Consider the following 16,808-nt stretch of genomic DNA (forward strand, 5'->3'; position numbering starts at 1 on the left):
GAAAGTCAAGAACTAAACCAGAAATTCAGAAATTTTAGAGAAGAAAACTATTATATTACTAAAGTAAGATATACAAAAATGTAAGATAAACTCTTTAAAGTGTAGCCAAAGAAGGTAAGCACAGAATAGTAGCCAAAAGATAGAAACAGCATAAAGGTTAAAACTAAGCAAATGTACAAAAATAAAAACAGAAGGAAAAGAAATCAGAATCTTAAGCATATGCATATTTGTCTTATATACATGGAATGTAAATATGAATTCATTCAATAGATGTGTTACCAAATGGTACCTGTTTTTCTTCTGATGGTAGGTTTGTGGGTAGTTCTTAGTATGTTTCTTCAGCTTTTCTTGTATTTTTCTCAATGGACCTTATTATTTCTACATTTAAAAATTTTTAAGGAAGGCATAGAGTATATAGTTAAAAATAAAAGTTGAATAAAACTGTGGAAGAAGATTAGTGGGATTATAGTTGCTTCTCAGTCACTTAGTCATGTCCAACTCTTTGCAACCCCATGGACTGCAGCACACCAGGCTTCCCTGTCCTTCACTCTCTCCTGGAGTTTTTCAGATTCGTGTTCATTGAGTCGGTGATGCTATCTAAACGTCTCATCCTCTGCCACCCTCTTCTTTTGCCTTCAGTCTTTCCCAGCATCAGGGTCTTTTCCAACGAGTCAGCTCTTTGCATCAGGTAGCCAAAGTAATGGAGCTTCAGCATCAGTTCTTCCAGTGAATATTCAGGGTTGATTTCCTTTAGGATTGACTGGTTTGATCTCCTTGGAGTCCAAGGGGCTCTCAAGAGTCTTCTTCACCACCACAGTTTGAAAGCATCAGTTCTTTGGCACTTAGCATTCTTTTTGGTCTAATCCTCGTATCCGGACATGGCTACTGGAAAAACCATAGCTTTGACTAGATGGACCTTTGTTAACAAAGTGGTATTTTTGCTTTAATATGCTGTTTAGGTTTGTCATAGCTTTCTTTCCAAAGAGCAGGTATCTTTTAATTTTGTGGCTACAGTCATCATCTGCAGTGATTTTGGAGCCCAAGAAAAGAAAGTCTGCCACTGTTTCCATTGTTTCCCCATCTATTTGCCTTGACATGATGGGACTGGATGCCATATTAGTTTTTGAATGAGTTTTAAGACAGCTTTTTCACTCTCCTCTTTCACTCTAATCAAGAGACTCTTTAGCTCCTTTTCACTTTCTGCCATTAGAATCATGTCATCTGCATATCTGAGGCTGTTGATATTTCTCCTCGCAATCTTGATTCCAGCTTCTGATTCATCTAGCCCAGAATTTTGCATGATGTACTTGGCCAGCATCATGTGAAGTAGTTTTCCTGGTTATCCAAATTTCAGCATTTGAGAGGTTTTGAAAGTGAGTCCCTTTATCAGACATTGTAACAGTCTAAGTAGAGCCTTACAAAATGTGCAGGTACATTTACCCCTCTAACAAAATAGGTTTGAACTGCAAGTGTCCACTTATAAGTGGATTTTTTTTTTCTTTCAGTTAATACATGCTGCATGTACTGAACTGCAGATACAGAGGACGGAGTGTAAAGTTATATGTAGATTTTCAAATTGGGGTGGAGGGGGTTGGTGCTGCTAACACCAATCTTGTTTCAAGAGTCAACTGTATTTTTAATTTGGAGGAATGGGGGAAAGAGAAGAGATACATCCTAAGAACAGTTCTTAACAGAAACACCATTTTATATGACCTAATGTGTGACTATGCATCTATGCATTTCCTCCTTGAGAGCTTCCATTTGTTCTTGTTTAAAAATAAAAAGCTCGTAGATCTTAAAGTTCAAAATAAAGCTTTATCACAGTTTGGAAAAAATGAAAGTAATTGGTTCAGTATGGATATATTTTTAATCAGATTAACTTAAAATTTAACTAAGAGGATGCATTAAGATGTTAGAATGTTCTTGATAGAGTATTTTATGTATCTTAAAAGAATACTCAGGAGAAATAAGGAGTGTTGCTTTCTAGATTCCTTTTGCAAGAGCTGGATGAATATAAAAGTTAATTATTGAACTAAAGCACTTTGCATCAATCTATTTTTAAATAACTTGAGACACACATATATCCCCCACTTAGCTTTTTTATTTCGATATAGAAAGGAAACATGATGCAAAAATTCCACTTCATGGCAGCATGATTCCTTAATTCAGAGTTCTACTGCCCGTTTCTCCAAAGCTCTGGTGCCACCTTTCCACCAGGAAGTTCCTTTGATACTTCAGCTAGCTTTGAGCTGCTACATGTTTTCTTCCACTTGTCTTTAATATTTCTGTTAAGAATATTATCTGTGTCAAAGTCTCAGTTACCTTTGCCTATTTCCATTTTTTAAAAAAAATTTTTTATCTTTTTTTTTTTCATTTATTTTTGTTAGTTGGAGGCTAATTACTTTACAATATTGTAGTGGTTTTTGCCATACATTGACATGAATCAGCCATGGATTTACATGTATTCCCCATCCCGATCCCCCCTCCCACCTCCCTCTCCATTCCATCCCTCTGGGTCTTCCCAGTGCACCAGCCCCGAGCACTTATCTCATGCATCCAGCCTGGGCTGGTGATCTGTTTCACCCTTGATAATATACATGTTTCGATGCTGTTCTCTCACAACATCCCACCTTCGCCTTCTCCCACAGAGTCCAAAAGTCTGTTCTGTACATCTGTGTCTCTTTTTCTGTTTTGCATATAGGGTTATCGTTACCATTTTTCTAAATTCCATATATATGTGTTAGTATACTGTATTGGTCTTTATCTTTCTGGCTTACTTCACTCTGTATGATCGGCTCCAGTTTCATTCATCTCATTAGAACTGATTCAAATGAATTCTTTTTAATGGCTGAATAATATTCCATGGTGTATATGTACCACAGCTTCCTTATCCATTCGTCTACTGATGGGCATCTAGGTTGCTTCCATGTCCTGGCTATTATAAACAGTGCTGCGATGAACATTGGGGTGCACGTGTCTCTTTCAGATCTGGTTTCCTTGGTGTGTATGCCCAGAAGTGGGATTGCTGGGTCATATGGCAATTCTATTTCCAGTTGTTTTTTTTTTTTTGTTTTTTTTTTTTTATTAGTTGGAGGCTAATTACTTCACAACATTTCAGTGGGTTTTGTCATACATTGACATGAATCAGCCATGGAGTTACATGTATTCCCCATCCCGATCCCCCCTCCCACCTCTCTCTCCACCCAATTCCTCTGGGTCTTCCCAGTGCAGCAGGCCCGAGCACCTGTCTCATGCATCCCACCTGGGCTGGTGATCTGTTTCACTATAGATAACATACATGCTGTACTTTCAAAACATCCCACCCTCACCTTCTCCCCCAGAGTTCAAAAGTCTGTTCTGTACTTCTGTGTCTCTTTTTCTGTTTTGCATATAGGGTTATCATTACCATCTTTCTAAATTCCATATATATATGTGTTAGTATGCTGTAATGTTCTTTATCTTTCTGGCTTACTTCACTCTGTATAATGGGCTCCAGTTTCATCCATCTCATTAGAACTGATCCAAATGAATTCTTTTTAACAGCTGAGTAATATTCCATGGTGTATATGTACCACAGCTTCTTCTTGGATTGATCCTTTGATCATTATGTAGTGTCCTTCTTTGTCTCGTTTCACAGCCTTTATTTGAAAGTCTATTTTATCTGATATGAGTGTTGTAACTCTTGCTTTCTTTTGGTCTCCGTTGCGTGAAATATTTTTTCCAGCCCTTCACTTTTAGTCTGTATGTGTCTCTTGTTTTGAGGTGGGTCTCTTGTAGACAGCATATATAGGGGTCTTGTTTTTGTATCCATTCAGCCAATCTTTGTCTTTTGGTTGGGGCATTCAACCCATTTAGGTTTAAGGTAATTATTGATAGGTGTGGTCCCATTGCCATTTACTTTGTTGTTTTGGGTTCACGTTTATACAACCTTTCTACATTTCCTGTCTAGAGAAGATCCTTTAGCATTTGTTGAAGAGCTGGTTTGGTGGTGCTGAATTCTCTCAGCTTTTGCTTGTCTGTAAAGGTTTTGAATTCTCCTTCATATCTGAATGAGATCCTTGCTGGGTACAGTAATCTAGGTTGTAGGTTGTTCTCTTTCATTACTTTCAGTATTTCCTGCCATTCCCTTCTGGCCTGAAGGGTTTCTGTTGATAGATCAGCTGTTATCCTTATGGGAATCCCTTTGTGTGTTAATTTGTTGTTTCTCCCTTGCTGCTTTTAATATTTGTTCTTTGTGTTTGATCTTTGTTAACTTGATTAATATGTGTCTTGGGGTGTTTCGCCTTGGGTTTATCCTGTTTGGGACTCTCTGGGTTTCTTGGACCTGTGTAACTATTTCCTTCCCCATTTTAGGGAAGTTTTCAGCTATTATCTCCTTGAGTATTTTCTCATGGCCTTTCTTTTTGTCTTCTTCTTCTGGGACTCCTATGATTCGAATGTTGGGGCGTTTCACATTGTCCCAGAGGTCCCTGAAGTTGTCCTCATTTCTTTTGATTCTTTTTTCTTTTTTCCTCTCTGCTTCATTTATTTCTACCATTTTATCTTCTACCTCACTTATCCTATCTTCTGTCTCCGTTATGCTACTCTTGGTTCCCTCCAGAGTGTTTTTGATCTCATTCATTGCATTATTCATTTTTAATTGACTTTTTTATTTCTTCTAGGTCTTTATTAAACATTTCTTGCATCTTTTCAGTCTTTGTCTCCAGGTTATTTATCTGTAACTCCATTTTGTTTTCAAGATTTTGGATCACTTTTATTATCATTATTCTAAATTCTTTTTCAGGTAGATTCCCTATCTCCTCCTCTTTTGTTTGACTTGGTGGGCATTTTTCATGTTCCTTTACCTGTTGGGTATTTCTCTGCCTTTTCATCTTGTTTAGATTGCTGTGTCTGGAGTAGGCTTTCTGTATTTTGGAGGTCTGTGGTTCCTTTTTGTTGTGGAGGTTTTACCCAGTGGGTGGGGTTGGACGATTGGCTTATCAAGGCTTCCTGGTTAGGGAAGCTTGCGTTGGTGTTCTGGTGTGTGGAACTTGATTTCTTCTCTCTGGAGAGCAATGGAGTGCCCAGTAATGAGTTTTGAGATGGGTCTATGTGTTAGGTGTGACCTTGGGCAGCCTGTATGTTGACGTTCAGGGTTATGTTCTTGCGTTGCTGGAGAATTTGCGTGGTATATCTTGCTTTAAAACTTATTGGCTCTTGGGTGATGGTTGGTTTTAGTGTAGGTATGGAGGCTTTTGGACAGTCTCTTATTACTTAAAGTTCCATGTAGTCAGGAGTTTTCTGGTGTTCTCATGTTTTGGGCTTAAGTCTCCTGCCTCTGGATTTCAGTTTTATTCTTCCAGTAGTCTCAGGACTTCTCCAACTATACAGCACTGATAATAAAACTTCTAGGTTAATGGCGAAAAGATTCTCCCCCGTTAGGGATACCCAGAGAGGTTCACAGAGTTACATGAAGAGGAGGAGAGGGAGGAGGGAGATAGAGATGAGCAGGAGGAGAAAAACGGGGACTCAAGAGGAGAGAGACAGATCTACGCAGTTGTCTGTTCCCAGAGTGTTCTCCGTAGCCCAGACACCTACAGAGATTCACAGAATTGGATTGGGAAGAGAAGGGGGAGGGAGGAAATAGAGGTGATCTGAGGGAGAAAATGGAGAGTCAAAAGTGGGAGAGAGTAATCAACACACTCCTGAATAAAAAGGGGAACTGAATACTGGATTCTTAAATGTTCACAATTTATATCATATACTGAAAAACAAAAATTAGAAATCTAGAGTAGAGGTTAGACTCTTAAAAATACTATATTAAAAACAAAAACCAAAACAAAAAATTTTAGAAATATATATGAAGTTCGGTTTAAAAATAGGGCTTCTCTTCTTTTTTTTTTTTTGGTAAGGTTATAGAGTAATGAAAATGAAAATTAAGGAGTAGTAGAGGAGTAATAGAGCACTTTAAAAAGAAATAAGAGAAAAAGAAAAATAGAAAATAGAAGAGAAAAAGGAAAAAAAAGAAAAAAAGGTTTTCCTAATTAAAAAACTCGTAAAAATCTATGAAAATGAAAGTTAAGGAGTACTGGGGGAGGAATAGGGAATTATCAAAGAAAATAAAAGAGGAAAAAATAAAAAAGAAAAAATAAAATTTTTTTTTTCCTTACTTAAAAAAAAAAAAAAGTAAAAATATATCTAGGAGTTTCTCTGGAGCTGTTGCGGTCAGTGTGGGTTCGGCTCAGTTTCAGATAGCTCCTCGTTCCAGGTTACGCTTCTCAATATCTACAGGCCCCTTCCGGTATAGTCGGTGTTCTCTACAGGGATTTTAATCTGTTGCACCGGTCCCTTCTGAAGCGGTTCCCTTTGTTTATTTGGCTTCTGTTTGCTGGTCTCTTCAGTGCCTTATTTCCGCCCTGACACAGGCGGGCGGAGGTGGTCTCTTACTCGGGTTGCTAGTTCCGTCGCGCTGCGGGGGAGGGGCTGGCGCTGCTTTCTCCGTCTGCGCTGCTCAGGCTCCCGGCTGCTGTATATGGAGCGTGCCCTGCGCTGCGCGCGGTTCCAGCCCTCGGGTGTTCCACAAAAGTGCGGAATAAAAAGCTGCGCCTGCTTTTTGTGCCTTCCCCGTCAGAGCGGTCCAGGCAGCGAGGGGCTTGACGGGCGCACTCTCCCCGGGTGCGGCGCACCTTCTGCCCTCCGCATCCCCCGCCCCCCCAGTCCCCGCCCGCGCGCCGGTCGGGTGCCTGTGCCCTGTGTCTCACCGCAACCCTCCCGGCAGATGCCGACCATCCAGAATCTCAGGAGGTCTTTGATTAGAAACTGGAGGCCTGTTTGCAGTGCTGTAGGGGATGCGGTCCTTGGGGCCGAGCCTGCCCCTTCCCCTCCCCCCTGCCTCCTGCCTCCGGCGAGGCTGGGCCAGCCCGCAGCCTGCGAGCTCTTCTCTGGACTTTCTCGGTCCCTTTGTTCTGCGAACGGCCGGCAGTGTGTTCGGGCGGTTAATTTTCTCTCTCTCTTTTGCTATCCCACAGTTTAAGTTGGTAACTCAAAAAAGCTCCCTCCAATTGTCCTCAGGCCACTCAGGCCCGGTCCTTACCCTAAGCAATGCCGCCCGCTCCTCTCCGTTCAGCCCCCACTCGCTGGTGGCGGGTGCGGGCGTCTGGGGTACTTTTCTTTTGGGAGTTGCTTTTAGGCACGTAATCTGTGGGTTTTATTTATTGTTCCCCTCCCAGTCAGGTTGCCCTCGGAGATTCAAACACTTCCCCAGACCCGCCAGTGCGAGGGATTCCTGGTGTCTGGAAACTTCCTCTATTAAGACTCCCTTCCCGGGACAGATCTCCGTCCTTAGCTCTTTTGTTTATCTTTTATATTTTGTCCTACCTCCTTTGGAAGACAATGGGTTGCTCATCTGGGCGCCTGATGACCTCAGCTAGCGATCAGAAGTTGTTTTGTGAAGTTTGCTCTGCGTTCAGTTATTCTTTTGATGAATTTGTAGGAGAGAAAGTGGTCTCCCCGTCCTATTCCTCCGCCATCTTGGCTCCTCCCCCTATTTCCAGTTTTTTAAGAAATCTCCACACTGTTCTCCATAGCAGCTGTACTAGTTTGCATTCCCACCAACAGTGTAAGAGGGTTCCCGTTTCTCCACACCCTCTCCAGCATTTATTGCTTGTAGACTTTTGGATAGCAGCCATCCTGACTGGCGTGTAATGGTACCTCATTGTGGTTTTGATTTGCATTTCTCTGATAATGAGAGATGTTGAGCATCTTTTCATGTGTTTATTAGCCATCTGTATGTCTTCTTTGGAGAAATGTCTGGTTAGTTCTTTGGCCCATTTTTTGATTGGGTCATTTATTTTTCTGTAATTGAGCTGCAGGAGTTGCTTGTATATATATTTTTGAGATTAATGCTTTGTCAGTTGCTTCATTTACTATTATTTTCTCCCAATCTGAGGGCTGTCTTTTCATCTTGCTTATAGTTTCCTTTGTTGTGCAAAAGCTTTTAAGTTTCATTAGGTCCCATTTGTTTAGTTTTGCTTTTATTTCCAATATTCTGGGAGGTGGGTCATGGAGGATCCTGCTGTGATTTATGTCCGAGAGTGTTTTGCCTATGTTCTCCTCTAGGAGTTTTATAGTTTCTGGTCTTACATTTAGATCTTTAATCCGTTTTGAGTTTATTTTTGTGTATGGTGTTAGAGAGTGTTCTAGTTTCATTCTTTTACAAGTGGTTGACCAGTTTTCCCAGCACCACTTGTTAAAGAGGTTGTCTTTTTTCCATTGTATATCCTTGCCTCCTTTGTCGAAGATAAGGTGTCCATAGGTACGTGGATTTATCTCTGGGCTTTCTATTTTGTTCCGTTGATCTATATTTCTGTCTTTGTGCCAGTACCATACTGTCTTGATGACTGTGGCATTGTAGTAGAGCCTGAAGTCAGGCAGGTTGATTCCTCCAGTTCCATTCTTCTTTCTCAAGATTGCTTTGGCTGTTCGAGGTTTTTTGTATTTCCATACAAATTGTGAAATTATTTGTTCTAGTTCTGTGAAGAAGACTGTTGGTAGCTTGATAGGGATTACATTGAATCTATAAGTTGCTTTGGGTAGTATGGTCATTTTGACAATATTGATTCTTCCAATCCATGAACACGGTATATTTCTCCATCTGTTTGTGTCCTCTTTGATTTCTTTCAACAATGTTTTGTAGTTTTCTGTGTATAGGTCCATTTCTTAAACTTCCACTTTCATTGTAAGAAGAGTATGACTTTCCTTCTCTACTTAAAAATCTTCAGTGCTTCACCGTTATCTAATTTACACCCTTCATTTCAAATTTATATTCAAATCACAAGCCTCAATTCCTTTCCTGAAATTTCTGACCACAATCTGCAAGTCTGGTTTTATATTCCACTGTTTCTCATTTAACACATTCTAGATTCTAGTCCATGACAAATACATATGCTATTCCCTGAATGAGTTTATCTTTACCTAGTCCTACTTTGGTAATTCTGTTCTTCCTACAGCTCCACCTAGATGACATTTTTGTATTGCCTCTCACATGTTGGAACCCACAGCAGTTTTTCTGTGGGTCTTATAACTTTTTTCACTCTGCTTTTTTATGTTGTGCTGCTGTTGTTGATATTGTTCATTCGCTAAGTTGAGTCTGATTCTTTGTGACCCCAGGGACTACAGCATGCCAAGCTTCCCTGGAGTCCATCACCATCTCCTGGGGTTTGCTCAAGCTCATGTCCATTGAGTTGGTGATGCCATCCAACCATCTCATCCTCTGTCATCCCCTTCTCCTCCTGCCTTCAATTCTGTTCCAGCATCAGGGTCTTTTCCAATGAGTTAGCTCTTTATCTCAGGTGGTTGGAGTATTGGAACTTCAGCATCAGTCCTTCCAGTGAATATTCAGGGTTGATTTCCTTTAGGATTGACTGGTTTACTCTCCTTGCAGTCCAAGGGACTCTCATTTCTTTGGCACTCAGCCTTTATGGTCCAACTTTCACATCTGTCCATGACTACTGGAAAAACCATAGCTTTGACTGTATGAAACTTTCTAGTGTAGCTTTTTAACCTGTAAGCTTGATCTTTCATCATCATAATTGATTTTTAGTATGCATTTTCTTCCTTTTGTATCTCATTCTGAGTTAAGCAGTGTTGGCAGTTAAGAAGCAATCTAAACATGTGTTTAGTTGAATAACATTTGAAAATAGAAATCAATATTGTTTCCAGGGAAAATGCATAGGATTAGTACTAACTGATTGATAATCCAGAACAAAGGAGACCTTGCCTTCCTACCTGCCCTGTTGTAGAGATACTGGACTGGGCCATCCTAGAATGGATTATGTGAAGGAGTAATTTCACAGGGATGTTGCCCTGACTAGAAAGACTAAGAGGAAACCTAAGGAGTAAATGATCCATGAAAAAGGTTGAATGAAATACTGAAAATGGAAATTCAGTAAAGATAAGCACTGAAAATCTCAGGTTCAGCTTAATCTTTGCTCTAAATTTGAAAATGTGGCTTCTGTAATTTGTGTAACTTCTCATTCTAATGTGCAGTTCTCCTCATAGAGCTTCATGTTTATGTAGGTGCAGACGGAAAAAGAATATCCTCTGGTGGTTTATTTGGAGAAGGCCAAGTCAACAGAAAATCACCTCAGATTGTCTACCTCACCGAATTATATTTATACATATACAAAGAGACACATTCATACTATGGGAAAAGGAAAACACAAAAAGTTTAATACTTTTTAGCCCTTTGACCATTATACATTTTCCTCCCTGGGCTTAATCCATTTGTCATAATCTTTCTGAGGGTCTACTGTATCCCAGCTGCTGGGATAAAATAGTTGAAAGGCCAGACCTTCAAATTTTTTCATACCCTAACTTAATGAATGTGGCATATCTTTTGACCTACTGTTTTTGTAACAACTTTGATATTATCATATTGAGTCTCTGAGGCTCTGCTAAATTTTCTTTTTTGCTTTTTTCCTCTCTTTGCTTTAGTTTGTTTAGTCACTCAGTCGTGTCTGGATCTTCACGACCCCATGGGCTGTAGCCTACCATGCTCCTCTGTCCTTAGAATTTACAAGGCAAAAAGACTGGAGTTGGTTGCCATTTCCTTCTCCAGGGGATATTCCTGACCCAGGGATTGAACCTGTATCTCTTGCATTAGCAGGTGGATTCTTTACCTGTTAGAAGCCCTTGCTTCAGTTTTGGTAGTTTTTGGTGTTTTGTTTTTGTTTTTTTTGTTGTTGTTGTTCGTTTTGTTTTTTTGCTCTTCTTCAAATTACTTTTTATAATTTACATTTCTTTATTGGTATTTCCCATTTTACCCTTAATTATGTTTGTAATTTCTTTTAAATCCCTGAATTTACTTAAGTGTCAAAAATTCATGTCTCCTAATTTCATCATTCCTAGATATTCTTATATTGGTTTTTCTCCAGGTTATGGTCACATTTTCTAGCTTCTTCATCTGTCTAATTCTATATTGTATGCTAGACACTGTGGATACTACATATTTTAAAATATTTAATTATTAAAGAAACTTTCCTAGGAACTGCATCTTCAGCAGCATCATATAGTGACTTCCAGTCTTGGTGGTCATCATACCTACCTTTACCTTAAAGATTTGGCTTCTGTTTGTTTAGTCAGAGACTAAGACCTTGGACTGTACATTGAACTTTTTGTTTACTTATTTTTTAACTATGAAAACCTTTTTAATTTTATAGCATGTTTCTGGTTACTCTTTGATATTTTTTATTCTTAATTCTTATTTTACCACATCATCCCTCTTGTAGGCTCTGAATGCTTTAGCAGTTGAGTATATTCTCTTAACTAATTTTATTCACTCTTTTTCTTTTGAAAAATGTTCAGGTAAAAGAAGACATGATAATAATTATATTCTTTCCTTTTCAGATGGCCTTAAAAAGTTCCTAAGAGTTATCTTAGTAGCCTTCTCCCAATCCCTACCCGTGATTTTCATTCTCCCCAAAAAGTTATTTTAATACCTTTATTTTTCATGCAAGTGATGGCAAGCCTTCCTTATTGTCCACATAACTGAATTGCATCTTACCTTTATTAATATTGTGAGTTATCCCTCTTTTTATCAGAAAAAATCTAAAAGGTAAGGATGAGATAAGGTTGAAATAGTCTGGATCAGAGGATGAAAACCTGAGATTGAGTTGAAGACAGGGTAGTTAAGAACTCAGATTTAAGGTAGATTATCCTTAAAGCTTGATAGGAGAGAAAAAGACCATTATATCAGAGGTGAGTGTCTAAATTCTGAAAAATTTTATTAACTTGTGTGAAAAATGTTACTTCACTTTCTAACACTCATTTCTTAGGTTAAAATCAGTGTTTGTAAATAGATTGGGTTTTGGAAAAGTCATTTTAGTATCTGCACATTTAAATTAAAGCTACTTACTTTTGAAAAGAGGTTGTAACTTGCTAGCAAGTTTTTAGTTCCAAAGATACATCATTTAGAAATGAGATTCACTTAAATACTAACATGTCATAGTCAAAAATGACTTAAGAGAGCATGCTAGTCATGTAAGACAGGATTGCCCCTCTATGATCCTTAAGAGCCAGCTTGTTTAATCTTAAAGATTTCAAGTTAGGTGTTTTAATGTAGTTTAACTATTCATTAAAACTTTTACTGAAAGCTGTGCCGAAGTCCATAGGAAGTATAGAACGTGGTCTTATAAAACAAATCAGAACTCTTTCAGTTGGAGGTATCAGAGCCTTAACTTGAAATAACAAAAGCCAGAAAGAATAATTTATTGATCCCCAGAGAAAACAGAGGCAACTCTGACCTCAAGGAACCTGGATGCTTGTGTCTGCCCCTGTCTGTCTAGTCATCTCACTCCTGGTAGCTTGATTGCTCTTCCTCCCTCGCCCTCTGTGACACTTCCTGTCAGAGGTCATCTTTGCCGCACATGCTCCGCTCTTTCCATCTCTGTCCTGCATGACACATTTTTGGTTTTTGATTTTTGTTGCTTTGTGTCAGTCTTGATCTCTTTATGTCTGCTGTCTTCTTCTTCAGTGTCCTTCCTCTGCATTCCTCTACCCCTTTCTCTGTCAGCTGATTCCATTTTCTCCCACCACAGAAAGGCATTCCCATGTGGCTGTGGGCTGCATCATATTCTGCCAATTCATCAACCAGAGAAGAAAAGATGCTCTACTCTCCAGCTCCAATTATAAAAATCCATAGGAAAGGACTTTCTCCCTTAGCTTACCTAGCCAGAAACGGGGTACTGTTTCCTTTTGAAATAGTGGGTTAAGTTGGAGAGGAACAAATTAGTGAATGTTTGACACAGGAGATGAGACTTAGGTATTTGAATGAAGGTTCTGTAGTTTTCAGTTAATACTCTCATATGAGTGCTTATTTGTTATGAAAATTCCTGTATGTTCTACTCACTTTTTTCATATCTGCTTCAGTATTCATGCTTTTTCATTTATAATATGAATCAAGTGAGTATAATGTTTAGAAATATTGCTGAATAGTCCACTTCAGCAGAGTTTTATTTCCCAAAATACATTCTCATTGTTTTCTGAGTGACATTTAAATTTACATTTAAAAAAAAAAATCTGGTAATTCTTTTACAAATATCTGAGACTAGTATATTTACAAAGTTCAGCTTGTTAGTATAAGTTTATTTTCTTCAAGATTGCCTAGAGTAACCTTGGCTTTTCTTTGCTTATTGTTAGGTTGTTAGATTGAGTTATTGGAAAGAGATTAAGTATTTGTTCAGTCCTTCATAGTTGTTGCATTTTAGCAGTTTTCAGTACTGTTATTTACCTGTTTTATACTTATTTCTTAATTTATGTGACTCCCTACTCTACTAGACTCTAAACCTGTGGTGAAAGAATAATAACCTTATTTAAAATAGCCAACATAAACTAAGAAGGTACTCCTATAATGATTGTTTGTAAACTGTCTTTCTCTTTCTTTCACTTAATATTTTAAGAAATGTACTTTTGAGGAATATAAGTGTTTTTTGGAAAAATGTATTAATACATTTAGTGATGTTTGAATCTCTTGACCATTTTATACTTACTCTTTGAGACATCAATTTAGATGTCACACTGTGAAATGATGGCCTGTATTTTGGGCAGAGAACCTTTTATTAATAAGTATCATTTTGTTTTTGATACAACATACAGTGTTGCCTAATTCTTGATAATATTTAGTGGAAGGGATCGTTTTATTTCATTCAGGTTGTAATACATAATTTTTATAACATGAAGTGATAAGTGATCAAGATTTCTTCCTGTAGGCTACCGAAAGTGAGGTAGGAGATGTCGATTTAACACGTCTTCCAGAAGGACCTGTTGATTCTGAAGATGAAGAAGAGGAAGATGAAGAGATTGATCGAACAGATCCTCTGCAGGGGCGGGATCTTGTCCGAGAATGTCTGGAAAAAGAACCTGCAGATAAAACTGATGACGACATTGGTAAGAAATACATCTGTTCACAATAGGAATATATAGTTTAATGTATATATAGTTACCTGTTGGTGCATGACACATTATCGCCGAAAATTTTTTGTGGGTCAGGAATTCAGGAGCAGCCTAGCTGAGTGATTCTGGCTCATTCTGTCTCAAATGGTTGTAGTCAGAATGTGGCAGGGATTATAGTCATCTGAGGCTTCACTGGGCTGAGCTAGAGGATCTGCTTCCAAGGTGGCTGCTCATGTGACTTTGGTCATAGAACCTCAGTTCTTCTCCACGCAGGCCCCTCCAGAGATGGCCTAAAAGTTCTCACAACATGGCAGTTGGTTTCTTCCAAAGCCAGTAATTCAAGGGAGAATAAGGCAGATGCCACAGTGTCTTTTTTGATCTGACCTCAGGAATGACACATCATTGCTTCTTCCCAATTATGTTTGTCACACAGAGCAACCCTCATGCAGTGAGGGAGGGGACTGCATCCAGACATGACCATCAAGAGGCCGGATTTGTCTGGGGACATCTTTGAGGCTAGCTGCCCTGATAATGAGAGCTTTTTCAGAGGTTCTAGCAGTGGAACACAATCCTCATATACCCTTAACCAAAGGCTGGTTCCCCTTTGTCAGGGAATGTTCTCTTCAAGATACTCCTGTATCGGGACAGCTTGTCATCTTTGACTAAGTGTACAACTTCAGGAGGGACACATGCTTGAAGCAGTAAGGGAGGAAGGGGACACTTGGCTGGACAACCAGATCAGCTGAATCAACCCTGACGATCTTTGGGTGATGAGAGGCCTCCCATGCTGTTTGCCCCAGCAAAACAAAAGCTTTGATTACGTTAAAGTGGTTTTCCCTTTCATGTCCATAAGACATTTACAACACAGGACATCGGTGTCCAGTGTCTGTGAATTTTAAAAGATTTCAGATGTTATTAAAAAAATCAGTTTTGCCTCTCCAGCTTTTGATTCAAATTTTATGAATTTTTCTTTAATTTCTTGTAATTTACATTAGAGATTGAATAATACTAAAGATGCTAATGTCATCTTTAAGGACAAAGATTACTTAGTATCATTATATATTATGATTCATTTAAAATTTTATCATAGATTTCTGTTTTAAAAGAGTTGTATTGCTGTGATTCAAATCAGAAGATACTGCTAGTAATTATTATAGTCTATGGGAGTGAAGATCAATATGTTTAAACATTCCTTATCATGCTGATAACATATAGTATAGTTACACAACCTGGAGTTGAGACTCATGTTGTGAATGCTATCTGGACAGAAACTGTAAGTGCATTTTCAGTGATAAAGAATTGTACACTATGCACTTTTTACAAGGTTTATTTTAAAAATGAAACATAATTAACTTACAGTTATCTGTGGGTTGATAACTCCTTATCATTTCCGTCTACTTCAGCTTTAGCTGACTGTTTAAATGTATTTTTTTTCTTTATATTTGTCTTTATTGCTCACATATCTATACAAGGGAATGGACTCAGGCACTCAAACAGTTCTTGGTTAAATTAGACAGTTACCTTGTATTTGCTTTGACAAGTCTTAAAGTAGTATTCACATTTGTTATCCCTAATTTAATTACTTACTGACATTTATTAATAACTACTTAAAACTCTAGCCCATAAGAAACAGACAGAAGCTCTTTTCAGTAATTTATCAGATCAAAGGGCATCGCTAAACCTAACCACCATGAAATAGCATCTCCTGCAAGGAAAATTAGCTAAACTCTCCAGCCTCATCTAAGCCTGTAGTTTCCAGGTTTTCTCTGAATTCTGGTGTCTTCCATTATGCCGGTATTTTTGTGTGAGTCTGAATGTATCCATTAACCAGATTTTTTTAAGCAACAGTCATCTTGCATCTTGGCTTCTCTAGTTAAGCATCATGAATTCCTAAGTTGATTAGGAAATTGGATATTGGATTCTAGATTTTATTGTATCTTTAAATTGTAGTCCTTGATGAGCACTAAACTAGAATTTCTGTTTTTTAACAGAACAATTGCTGGAGTTTATGCACCAACTTCCTGCTTTTGCAAACATGACTATGTCTGTAAGGAGAGAACTCTGCTCAGTGATGATTTTTGAAGTGGTAGAGCAGGCTGGAGCTATTATTCTTGAAGATGGGCAAGAGGTAGGTTAGCCAATAACTGGTACATATTACTTGGTTGTGGCAGCTAATTTTTAGAATGTTTAATTTTCATAAACTTGTATAAATCTTGACTTAAAAGTTATACAGTTTTTTAAATGAATGCTGATTTTGGGGTAGTTATAATATCTGAAGAGATAAGTTTCATTTTTGATTTTGTCTCAATTTTGATTTCCTGGCTGCCATGGACTTTACACAAAATAGATGTTCAGTAATTCATTGGGCCAAATTTGTTTAACTTCTCAAATTAAGTTGTAAGACTTGAAAATATTCTTAATTATTATTAGTATATTTATAATATTATTAAATGTTTATCAAGTATTTAATCTCCTTATCCCTTTTTTATATTACCCATTTTCTTTTTAAATGAAGGAAATGTATTCATACCTGTGCCTCCTAGTGAACTGCTTGCTGTTAGTTGAGGCATTTATGTGGCAGTTTTGTTTTAAAAAAATGCTTGGATGGCAACTTGTGGATGGGTGAAGGGGAGGATTCAGAGGAATTGAAATGTGTTACTGCTATTAGGTAGCACTTCACTGGTTTTCTTATTGAACTGATAAAAATTGATAGTGAGATATCAGTCAATGAACATTGTCATATATACTGTTAATAGGAATATAAGCAGTTTTTCTGGAAAATCATTTAGCAATTTTTAACATGGGCTTTTAACAGTCTCTAATCTATCATTACCCTTCTGAATGTCTCTCCTCCAGACACAATATAAAACTCAGGGTTA

At 38.1% G+C, this 16,808-nt stretch overlaps 1 protein-coding gene across 4 annotated transcripts in view; it reads left to right on the forward strand.

The window, feature by feature from the left end:
* The window catches only part of RAPGEF6 (Rap guanine nucleotide exchange factor 6), a 235,071-nt gene that overhangs the window by 128,778 nt on the left and 89,485 nt on the right, over window positions 1–16,808 (forward strand). For all 4 annotated transcript variants that reach the window (XM_061150833.1, XM_061150834.1, XM_061150831.1 and 1 more), the window contains exons 8-9: window positions 13,746–13,923; window positions 15,921–16,057. In XM_061150833.1, coding sequence (XP_061006816.1) covers window positions 13,746–13,923; window positions 15,921–16,057 — 315 coding nt within the window. The remainder of the gene's footprint in view (window positions 1–13,745; window positions 13,924–15,920; window positions 16,058–16,808) is intronic.

Source organism: Dama dama, chromosome 9 (assembly GCF_033118175.1).
Source record: "Dama dama isolate Ldn47 chromosome 9, ASM3311817v1, whole genome shotgun sequence".
Classification (NCBI taxonomy): Eukaryota; Metazoa; Chordata; class Mammalia; order Artiodactyla; family Cervidae; genus Dama; species Dama dama.